The following is a 12,641-nucleotide window of genomic DNA, read 5'->3' as shown; positions in this document are numbered from 1 at the left end:
TGTTTTCAGATTTTGTCATTGCATTAGTTTTGATGACCAACTGGTTAAGTTATAGACATAGACATGTAACTAAGAGATGGATTGTCAACATGATGGTCTAGAGTTTGAACCCTAACCTGTCTCCTGCCATTCTGCAGAGGGAGTGGGCTAGGAGATAATACTATTTATTACTGATAAAATTTCTGAAAATGAAAAGATAAGTTAAGAAGATGCATTGTGAAATAAGGTCAGCTGAATCAAATCTGAACCAACTTCATAACACTGTGAACATATTAGATTCTTTTTATCTAATGATTCCATGATCAAACAAATGTCCAAACACAAACAAACAAGCATATCATAGAGATGTTTATAACAGAGATTTATTTCACAGAGAGAGGGAGAGATCTGCAATATACAGATATGTTTATCACAGAGATCTGTAAAATAGAGATCTGTAACAATATAGATATGTTTAACATAGAGATCTGTAACATATAGATTTGTTTAACATAGAGATCTGTAACATCTAGATTTGTTTAACATAGAGATCTGTAACAATATAGATATGTTTAATACAGAGATCTGTAACATATAGATTTGTTTAACATAGAGATCTGTAACATACAGATATGTTTCTTATAAAGATCTTACCTTTTCTTGGAATGTTTACTTTTCTTTGTCTTCTTAGAATGGGAACTGAAAGGAAAAATGTCATAAAATGTCCTGTTAATTCAAAGCAGTTGATATGATCAACCTAAACCCTGAAGAGAATGTCATGGCTACATTTGTGTTTGGGAGGTGGGACATCTCACTACAAATAGAACAAACTCTTGAATGGCATGATGAGGGTGATGGAAGAGGCAATGAAAAAAAACAACAACTAAAACTTTGTTCAAACAACAAACAAACAAACAAGACAATTGAATGCACTAGCATACACAATCATAGAACAAGAAATGTGTTTTCTTGGTTAAAACATGAGAGAGTGATGTGTGATTTGTGACATGTTATAAGGAGCTGTGAAATTTCAAGCAATTAGTTAATTTGATAAGAGATCTAACCCTAACCCTGACATATACACACACTTAGAAACCAATTCCCAATAAAGAAAACACAAAGAAATGGTAGTAATGTATTCATCCCTAGAGCTCCTTATAACTGTTCACAGACTGGATCACAAAGTTGTCTTAGGATCTAATGCACTGACTTTGTACTCTTAAGTCATTGATAAGAAAACAAAACAGCATGCTAGTCAATACATGGAAGTTGTTAGGATAAAAAAATAATCAACAACAACTAAAACAAAATAGTTTGTATTCTAAGAAATGTTCTAGAGTTTAGCAATTAATTCAAGACTTAATGAGACTCTAAGTGATTAAATTACTTTAGAAATTAATTAACTTAAATAGCCAAAATAAGAACTTTACTTTAAGTCATTTGTATTAAAACAATTAATTATGATATTTCTTGTTAAACTTACAATAAAACTTATATGACAATATTAAGTTAATAGGTAGATTAGTATTATGGCTATACATGTTATATAGAAAGTCCCATTTCTAAAACAAACTAACTATGTTAGATTAAAGACAGAAGTATAGCTGGGGTTAAAGTTGACAGCTGTTAAGTAGCTATATAAACACTGACAGCAGAGGGAGAAAGCAGTGCTTAAGATTGATACAGTTATAGTGTAAGAGAACTTAGACATGTTTGTTAGTACTGTTAAATATGTTCTTACTTTAAAAAGTTTTTATCTTTTCTTCATTCTTTATTTGAATTTGGAAATATTTCTTTCCCTAGAGCATGTTGTTCCTTGAACTAATGCTTTAGAAAGACTAAGAAGTAGAAGGGTTGGGGAAGGCTGGACTAGACTATCAAGTGGAGAGACAGAGCTGAAAGAAAGAGGGGAGGTAACACAAGTCTTACCTCAGTTACTTGGCTCAAATGATGACAGCAAGGGAGATAACAAAAAAAAAAAAAGGTAGATTGGAATGAGTTGAGGGCAGGCAGTGAGACCACTGGGTGCATCTCTCAAACACCTTCAGCTTTGCATTCACTCAAGATTACAACTTCCAAGTGTTGGACACAGAAATGAGGGGGAGTGCAAACAATTGTCATCTTCAGCTTTATTTCAAAGCCACTAGTGCTTGCTGGGCAATTAGTATTAGTACATTCAAACTGTCTAGCTGCTGGCATGAAAGTGAACTGAACATCTCATAATAGGAAAAGTAAAGTTGGTTGTACTGTGTCATCAGTAATCCAATTAGAAATATTGCACTGACTAATGCAAGAGATCTTCCAAGTTGACTTCTTGTATGTCAATGAGAAACACTAGTAAACATTGACACTAATGATCCATTTAGCTGAGTTTCAATTGACTTTATGTATTGTATTGACTCAAAGAAAAAGAACCTAAAGTTGTTTCTTATTTAAGCAGCAACCCTGAGTGAATGAATAAGCTCGACTTCCATTTCAATTTCACTGTTTACAAATATGCACTTTTGGTTTTAGAATGTGTTTTCAATCAATGTCCCACAGTGGTCATGTTATCTCTAGAGCATACACAAAGTCTACATACATCTAGTCCAACAACCTATAGTAAAAACACCCAAAAAGCTTTTCCACTAAGCAAAAAGCTGGATCCATTTTACCAAGATAAATTACTCACTGAAAATTTTGCATAACATTGAAATATTGATGTTTAATTTTTTTTCTATGAAACCGAATTAAATGGATGTGTACAAGTGTACATTTTGTTAGTACTAATTGAATGATGAAATGTGATTACCTGGTGGCAAGCCTAGGTTTACTAAGCTAAGACAATCACAGAGTGAAATGCAGTGGAGGAAGAGAACCAAAAAGATTGATTAACATGGTCACACATTGAAGACATTCAACACAGAAGAATGTCAACCAGTCAGTCTTTGCTCTCATGTCACACACAAAATACTATCTCTGAAATGCTTTTACTCATGCTGTCTTGTATGTAGGAAGTAGTCATTGCACAAAATGAAGTTGTCATTACACAAATGTAATCAAGTAGCCATTACACACAAATGTATAGTCAATTCTTGTTGTATCCAACATGTTTATGAATAATCAATTGATCTTGTCTGGATCATATCGCACATACAGAAAAGACTACAATTGACCGTCAATTTACAGTTTCATTTCAAAGTGACCGGAGAGGATAAATGTTGTTGTCAGAAGGTAGATGCACTATTTAAATGGATTTTTTCAATATAGAAAATACTATACCATTTAATAGCAATATTGAGTTTTTATTTTCTTTTTAAACTCATCCCATTAGTGCTAAGAAATAAAATTTTTAAAATTTCCTTGATCTTTGTTGAATATTTTGGCCATTATTTATTATATGTATGTTTAAAGTTTAACATTGTTAGGGTTTACTGTTCAATATATAAATATATATAACTTTTTTTCTACATGTACTGTAAGTGTCAACTGATTTTGTTTAAGTTTACAAATGCAGCCAACTGTTAAGATCTATAAACGTTTAACTCAAAGTTTAGAAATCAGTTGTTTGTTAAGATCTATAAACTTTTGACTCAAACTTTAGGAATCAGTTGTTTGTCTTTGTACACTACTTGAAGAGTTTCACACAATGTTGATTGAAAAAGTTTGCCAGTAATTTTGTATGTGCTATTAGCAGAAAGTTAAGAACTAATAGTTAAGGTAAACTTAAGATACATGGGAAAATGTTAGTGGGGACTACAAACCAGCTACAAACAAAATCAAATTAGCAAAACAAACCTTTGGGTTTAGCTAAATAATGTGGAACTGGGAAGAAAATTAGGTTGAGAAAAAAACAAAAACAAAAAGAGTAGCAACAGAGTCAAGGAAATGGAAGAAAACTTAATTAGTATCACACATTTCAAAAGAGTTCATTCCCCAAAATGCCTTTCAATCCCAGCATCCCCCGAGCAATTAAATTACAAGCTAGAGTTGATAGACTTCTCAAATGGCAAGATGACAAAAGCAAAAGCTAATAGGTGGAACACATTATGTTTTTTTTTGTTCATTGGTTATTACTTCAAACTGAATGTTATTCTTAGTTTTTTTTTTAGATCAAAACTAAATTATTTCTTAAAACATAGTTTCCTCCCATTGCAAACCTGTTAAACTACTTAAAACAAAACCAATCCAAAGTCCTCCATTGTGAGGCATGCACAGAGTTGGACCTCCCTCCTAGTGCACTGGACAATGCTGGGACACAAGAATAATATGTTATGAAGCAACAAGCAAAGAAAGTCCAACAACTACATCTACTCAAACTACTTAGTGGTCAAGAAAATAGAAGCCAGGAAAATGCCACAAAAGAAATCAAAATTAATTTAGAATTTTAAAAATAACATGTTAGTTAATACAGTTCTAAAATTCTAACTATTTGGATAAACTTAATTACATAGATTTTAAAATTAGGATATCTTGTCTGGGCACATGTAAAAAGTAACGAAAAAAATATTATTTTGACCCATCTTTAAATAGTTTTTTTTTTCTCTAAGTAAGAAAAAATATAAATAATTTCATAAATTAACGTAATCTAGTGTATACAAACTGGGGAAGGAGTATTTATTGATAACTATATCAAATGACAGACACATTTTTAATACCTATATCAAGCTATTTAAAATAAAAGTAAATGTGTAATTACTGTAGGTAATTTTGAGAAAGATAATGACATACACAGTAGAGTCAATCTGGGTATGTCAATGTATTGGATGACATTGATGATATCAGTGTAAATGAACTGAAAAGAGTTACAACTTCTTGTTGTGTGTGTAATATAGTTGTTTCAATCAACAACCAGCCATTCAAACACACACACACACTACTAGTTAATGAGTGAATGAAAAGAAAAACAACCTAGTTAACAAGTGTATTACCTGTAATTACCAAGTGAAGTTTATCTGTCAATAAATAAAACCCCAAGAAAAAACACATGAACTTAAAAAAAAACCAACAACATAAAAGGGTAACTATAGGCTACATATACATAGAGTTGTGATAGTTATAGAAAAAAAGGGAAGTAATGATGCAACGTTTGAAAGTCAGGGGGAGTGATTAGAGTGAAAGCTATCAGTGTGATCTAACACAGCCTTTCTCTTTCTTAGGATTCAACTTTGAGGCTGCAGAATCAACATTAAAGTGGTTCCCAACTTGTGAACTGCAACATCATTAAAACTGAGGGGCACAATAAAGCCATGGGGAAATACTGCCTTGCATTACACACATTAAACATTTTTTTAAATATGTATATATTGTGAAATCAAAAGCATAGAGTCATATTTGATGTCTCATCATGTTTTACAAACCTTTGCTAAAATGGTTTAAGCTTGTTGCAATATATAGCAAGTCATAATAATTGTACAAAAATGAAAGACATTAGCTGTAAGTCAGCCTGGAAAGGTTGAATCTTATAAATGTTACTCTTATTCGGAAGGAAACAGAAAACTGGAGTAAACAAAAATAATACATTTTTGACACTATAGAATGTATAGAATAAATGTATTCAGCTGGAGTCTCTTTAGTTTTGTTGGGGAAATAAATGAAGGAATCATGTTGGTGTCATATTTGTCATTTCTGAAATGTATTTGTAAAATTTCTCTGTGTGGTGTTCATTTCATTCTTTTCTTTAAGAAATACATTTAAAAAATAATGTCATCAATTCAGTGTGCTGGTCACCGAAAGCTCAAAGTTCAGTGTGAATACTCTTTAAAATATCAGCAACTTTTATTATAATAAAGAACATTGTCTTAGTGTTGCTCCATTATGTAAAAGACAATTATTTTATAGTCAACAGCCTTATGACTTGAATGATTCACACAGTGCCAATAAAAAAAAAGCAAACATTTCATTGGTTTTGTTTCATTCTATTGCCTTGAAAAGTTCTGATTTGAAAAGTTCAATAAAAGACAATATGTCTGTTATTGTCTAGTGTTGCCCTGATGCTAGAATTATGCTAAACCACTAATTATGAATGTATGGAATGAACACTGCAATATACATACCACAGTTAGCCACAACCTCAGATCAAATTTTAAAATAAAACAAAATGATCACAGTATTAGTTGTTATTTAGTTTATTCATTTCATAGTGTATTCAAAAAAATATTTGACAAAATATGAAGACATGGAATATGTACAGGAAAATAATGTGTATAGAGAATGATTATCTGTTAATATTTAAAGTTTGAAAAAGATTTTGTTTTTGTAAAACAATGACAATAAACAAGGAATGAACTAGACAAAATTGAAAACATACATATGATCCGCTTACTGAGGGCTGTGAGGAATAAACAAAAAGTACAAGAAGGATTCAGATGAAATCTACAGGCAAATTATGGAGTGAGTGAACATTGATGTTAACTAGCAGCCAAAACAACATTAGTGTATGTGTGTGTGTCTTTTTGAAACTTGACAGGAGGAGAAAACAGAAAGCACAATTCTCTAGACCAAGAAATAAATAGCAAGGTTAAATCATTGTATACAAGTTAAGAGAAGCTGAATACTTAGCGTTAATGCAAACACAAAAAAAAAAAAAATATATCGTTAAAAAAAAAAAGGTAACTAGTCCAAATTATTATACTTTATTAGGTATCTTTTTTTTCTACTTTCAAATAGTCATAATAAATATCTAGATGCAAGCAATGATTCAATATGATTCAGTATGTAGCTCATAGATAGTTCAATTTTTTGACTAAAACATGACCCCCCCCCAACAACAACAAACAATTAATAAATAAAATAGATTAAAAAGAAAAAATAAAGCCATTCTCTCTATGATTGGTCAATTCTATATTGCCTATTTACTCAGTAAGCCCAAAGTAAAAGTTAATTTCTCAATGACTTCAAAGATATTCTTTGCAATAAACAGTCTGTATTGAATTAAAAGAACAGTAATTTCAAAATAACAAAAAAAAAACAACAACAACTAAATGAATTACACCGCTTAACCATATTACTGGATGGTAGAGACAGGCTTTAGTTTTGTCATGATAAAATGCAAAGTACAGTCTAAAACATCCAATAGAACAATTAACTTCAGCAAAGCAGACAAATATGATGGGAGAACTCAACACCACTTCCCAGAACTGATAATACAACTATTGCTAATCAATTATACAGATAAAACCCAAAGTTTAAAGTTAAAACAAACACAATAAAAAAACTTGCAAAGCATACAGAAATTTTAAATACTATAAAAAGGATGTCTAGTGAAACATGAAACAATCTACTAAACACAGTGACAACAGTCAAAAATGAACATTTCTTATGTGCTGTCTCAGATACGTTTCAAATATGTGATAGTAGAGACAGGACAACACCCAATACTAATGACATGTCCAATATGTAAGTGTCATATCAAGACAAGTGCATATACTGCCTTTAACAGAAATATACTGGTATACAGTGAACAACAAATAAGGCTACAGAACTATACAAATACATTTTAACTAGGTTTTCTTTTCTTTTTTTTTTGTTTTTAAAAGATGGAATTTTAATTTCTCTATGTCAATTACAAGCTAGTAGGCAATATTAGCAAAAACAAATGACTGTCCAGAGCAGCTGTAAACTAAATGGGAATGATGCTAAAAGGTCAGCAGCCCAAACAAAAAGAAACACATAAAAGACGGCCTCTATATGCTAAGTAGGAGAGGTGAGACTCCAGTCAACCTACCGGTCTCGTTTGCTGTGCTTTCTGCTTTTTTTCTTTTTCTCCTTGGATTTCTCTGGAGAAGTGCTGTCATGTCTGTGGATAGAACACTAGATGTTACCTCTTGTAGTACAGCAACAGAGTTAGATCTACAGCTACAACATCAACAAATCTGACCAGATACTTACCATTTTAATGTCACAATCTAGCATAGTTTGTGTGTGTGTGTGCCCAATTTATAACCAAAAGACTTGAAGGTAATTCCCTATCTCATCTCTACTCACATACCCCTTCAAACAAGTTGTCAAATAACATTTTCTTTGGACTTTAATGAAAATAGAAAATTGATTTTTTTCCCACTTTTAGTCCTATACATTTTCATTTGGGTTTATAAGGAATAGACAGATCTAGAAATCAGTACGCCATTGAAAAGTGGCATTAGATAAAACACAGAATATCAAATATAAAAATACTAATAATGTTATGTATCATTAAAAATGGCCCAAAATGCTTGTCCCAGCTTGGATTGTAGACGCCTAATAGATATAGAGTCCAATGAAACCCTTGATGAAAATAAAAAACCAACTTACCTCTGGTGGCCATGGTTTAAAATGTGCGTAAAATAAAAAGGATAGCTACAGATATTACACAAGTTTTGTAGTTGACTAGCAACAGTTTTAGCAAGTACTGACTATAAAAAGATATTGTGTGGCATTTGTTCAGATGCAATTATTTCTCATGTCAAGATAATTTCAGTTGGAGATATTTGTGTATGTCTATACAAAGAAACAAATGAAAATACATTCTACTTATTGTTTTCTAAACTTCTCTGCTACAAGAGGAATATCATTTGTGTAGTGAGGATTACATCTCAAGTTTATTGCTTCTTTAGTTCTTCTTACTTCATGTTACTATCATTTTCATTTCATGATCAAATTTTGTTTATACTTACCATTTCTATGCATCTTTATACCTATAGGTTTTAAACTACTATTCTAGATGTCATTACTATTTTTATGGATATTATTACTTATTGTTTCAATAAATGTTTTTACTTATTGTGTCAATAGATGTCTTTACTTATTGTTTCAATAGATGTTTTTACTTATTGTTTCAATAGATGTTTTTACTTATTGTTTCAATAGATGTTTTTACTTATTGTTTCAATAGATGTTTTTACTTATTGTTTCAATAGATGTTTTTACTTATTGTTTCAAAAGATGTTTTTACTTATTGTGTCAATAGATGTTTTTACTTATTGTTTCAATAGATGTTTTTACTTATTGTTTCAATAGATGTTTTTACTTATTGTTTCAATAGATGTTTTTACTTATTGTTTCAATAGATGTTTTTACTTATTGTGTCAATAGATGTTTTTACTTATTGTTTCAATAGATGTTTTTACTTATTGTTTCAATAGATGTTTTTACTTATTGTTTCAATAGATGTTTTTACTTATTGTTTCAATAGATGTTTTTACTTATTGTTTCAATAGATGTTTTTACTTATTGTGTCAATAGATGTTTTTACTTATTGTGTCAATAGATGTTTTTACTTATTGTTTCAATAGATGTTTTTACTTATTAATTCAAAAGAAGTTTAGAGGCAAGAAGAAGGAGAGAAGAAATTCAACAGTACAGATTGATTACTCAGCAGAAATATATTAGGTTATTGTAGAGTAAAATATTTAGAACATATATACCAAATTTAATATAATTCCAACAAGAGGTTTTGTACAAAAAATGATTTTGCGAAAACCAGCAAAATGTTTTTTTTTATGCCACGTTAGCACCAAAAGCAAAAAAATGTTTTTACTTATTGTGTCAATAGATGTTTTTACTTATTGTTTCAATAGATGTTTTTACTTATTGTTTCAATAGATGTTTTTACTTATTGTGTCAATAGATGTTTTTACTTATTGTTTCAATAGATGTTTTTACTTATTGTTTCAATAGATGTTTTTACTTATTGTTTCAATAGATGTTTTTACTTATTGTGTCAAAGATGTTTTTACTTATTGTTTCAATAGATGTTTTTACTTATTGTTTCAATAGATGTTTTTACTTATTGTTTCAATAGATGTTTTTACTTATTGTTTCAATAGATGTTTTTACTTATTGTGTCAATAGATGTTTTTACTTATTGTTTCAATAGATGTTTTTACTTATTGTTTAAATAGATGTTTTTACTTATTGTTTCAATAGATGTTTTTACTTATTGTGTCAATAGATGTTTTTACTTATTGTGTCAATAGATGTTTTTACTTATTGTTTCAATAGATGTTTTTACTTATTAATTCAAAAGAAGTTTAGAGGCAAGAAGAAGGAGAGAAGAAATTCAACAGTACAGATTGATTACTCAGCAGAAATATATTAGGTTATTGTAGAGTAAAATATTTAGAACATATATACCAAATTTAATATAATTCCAACAAGAGGTTTTGTACAAAAAATGATTTTGCGAAAACCAGCAAAATGTTTTTTTTTATGCCACGTTAGCACCAAGAGCAAAAAAATGTTTTTATTTATTGTGTCAATAGATGTTTTTACTTATTGTTTCAATAGATGTTTTTACTTATTGTTTCAATAGATGTTTTTACTTATTGTTTCAATAGATGTTTTTACTTATTGTGTCAATAGATGTTTTTACTTATTGTTTCAATAGATGTTTTTACTTATTGTTTCAATAGATGTTTTTACTTATTGTGTCAAAGATGTTTTTACTTATTGTGTCAAAGATGTTTTTACTTATTGTTTCAATAGATGTTTTTACTTATTGTTTCAATAGATGTTTTTACTTATTGTTTCAATAGATGTTTTTACTTATTGTGTCAATAGATGTTTTTACTTATTGTTTAAATAGATGTTTTTACTTATTGTTTCAATAGATGTTTTTACTTATTGTTTCAATAGATGTTTTTACTTATTGTGTCAATAGATGTTTTTACTTATTGTGTCAATAGATGTTTTTACTTATTGTTTCAATAGATGTTTTTACTTATTGTTTCAAAAGAAGTTTAGAGGCAAGAAGAAGGAGAGAAGAAATTCAACAGTACAGATTGATTACTCAGCAGAAATATATTAGGTTGTTGTAGAGTAAAATATTTAGAACATATATACCAAATTTAATATAATTCCAACAAGAGGTTTTGTACAAAAAATGATTTTGCGAAAACCAGCAAAATGTTTTTTTTTATGCCACGTTAGCACCAAAAGCAAAAAAATGTTTTTACTTATTGTGTCAATAGATGTTTTTACTTATTGTTTCAATAGATGTTTTTACTTATTGTTTCAATAGATGTTTTTACTTATTGTGTCAATAGATGTTTTTACTTATTGTGTCAATAGATGTTTTTACTTATTGTGTCAATAGATGTTTTTACTTATTGTTTCAATAGATGTTTTTACTTATTGTTTCAATAGATGTTTTTACTTATTGTTTCAATAGATGTTTTTACTTATTGTTTCAATAGATGTTTTTACTTATTGTTTCAATAGATGTTTTTACTTATTGTTTCAATAGATGTTTTTACTTATTGTTTCAATAGATGTTTTTACTTATTGTTTCAATAGATGTTTTTACTTATTGTGTCAATAGATGTTTTTACTTATTGTTTCAATAGATGTTTTTACTTATTGTGTCAATAGATGTTTTTACTTATTGTGTCAATAGATGTTTTTACTTATTGTTTCAATAGATGTTTTTACTTATTAATTCAAAAGAAGTTTAGAGGCAAGAAGAAGGAGAGAAGAAATTCAACAGTACAGATTGATTACTCAGCAGAAATATATTAGGTTATTGTAGAGTAAAATATTTAGAACATATATACCAAATTTAATATAATTCCAACAAGAGGTTTTGTACAAAAAATGATTTTGCGAAAACCAGCAAAATGTTTTTTTTTATGCCACGTTAGCACCAAAAGCAAAAAAATGTTTTTACTTATTGTGTCAATAGATGTTTTTACTTATTGTTTCAATAGATGTTTTTACTTATTGTTTCAATAGATGTTTTTACTTATTGTGTCAATAGATGTTTTTACTTATTGTTTCAATAGATGTTTTTACTTATTGTTTCAATAGATGTTTTTACTTATTGTTTCAATAGATGTTTTTACTTATTGTGTCAAAGATGTTTTTACTTATTGTTTCAATAGATGTTTTTACTTATTGTTTCAATAGATGTTTTTACTTATTGTTTCAATAGATGTTTTTACTTATTGTTTCAATAGATGTTTTTACTTATTGTGTCAATAGATGTTTTTACTTATTGTTTCAATAGATGTTTTTACTTATTGTTTAAATAGATGTTTTTACTTATTGTTTCAATAGATGTTTTTACTTATTGTGTCAATAGATGTTTTTACTTATTGTGTCAATAGATGTTTTTACTTATTGTTTCAATAGATGTTTTTACTTATTAATTCAAAAGAAGTTTAGAGGCAAGAAGAAGGAGAGAAGAAATTCAACAGTACAGATTGATTACTCAGCAGAAATATATTAGGTTATTGTAGAGTAAAATATTTAGAACATATATACCAAATTTAATATAATTCCAACAAGAGGTTTTGTACAAAAAATGATTTTGCGAAAACCAGCAAAATGTTTTTTTTTATGCCACGTTAGCACCAAGAGCAAAAAAATGTTTTTATTTATTGTGTCAATAGATGTTTTTACTTATTGTTTCAATAGATGTTTTTACTTATTGTTTCAATAGATGTTTTTACTTATTGTTTCAATAGATGTTTTTACTTATTGTGTCAATAGATGTTTTTACTTATTGTTTCAATAGATGTTTTTACTTATTGTTTCAATAGATGTTTTTACTTATTGTTTCAATAGATGTTTTTACTTATTGTTTCAAAAGAAGTTTAGAGGCAAGAAGAAGGAGAGAAGAAATTCAACAGTACAGATTGATTACTCAGCAGAAATATATTAGGTTGTTGTAGAGTAAAATATTTAGAACATATATACCAAATTTA

At 28.8% G+C, this 12,641-nt stretch overlaps 1 protein-coding gene across 6 annotated transcripts in view; it reads right to left on the bottom strand.

Annotated features, from left to right (window-relative positions):
- LOC106052118 (serine/arginine repetitive matrix protein 2-like) overlaps positions 1-12,641 on the bottom strand; it is a 71,918-nt gene that overhangs the window by 14,341 nt on the left and 44,936 nt on the right. For all 6 annotated transcript variants that reach the window (XM_056006796.1, XM_056006792.1, XM_056006798.1 and 3 more), the window contains 2 exons: positions 7,685-7,756; positions 634-678 (listed from right to left, as the gene is read on the bottom strand). In XM_056006796.1, the coding sequence (XP_055862771.1) occupies positions 634-678; positions 7,685-7,756 (117 nt within the window). The remainder of the gene's footprint in view (positions 1-633; positions 679-7,684; positions 7,757-12,641) is intronic.

The sequence above is a fragment of the Biomphalaria glabrata genome, chromosome 12 (genome assembly GCF_947242115.1).
Source record: "Biomphalaria glabrata chromosome 12, xgBioGlab47.1, whole genome shotgun sequence".
In the NCBI taxonomy this organism is placed as follows: domain Eukaryota; kingdom Metazoa; phylum Mollusca; class Gastropoda; family Planorbidae; genus Biomphalaria; species Biomphalaria glabrata.
Note: the sequence above shows the minus strand (reverse complement) of the source record. Positions and strands in the feature narration are given on the sequence as shown.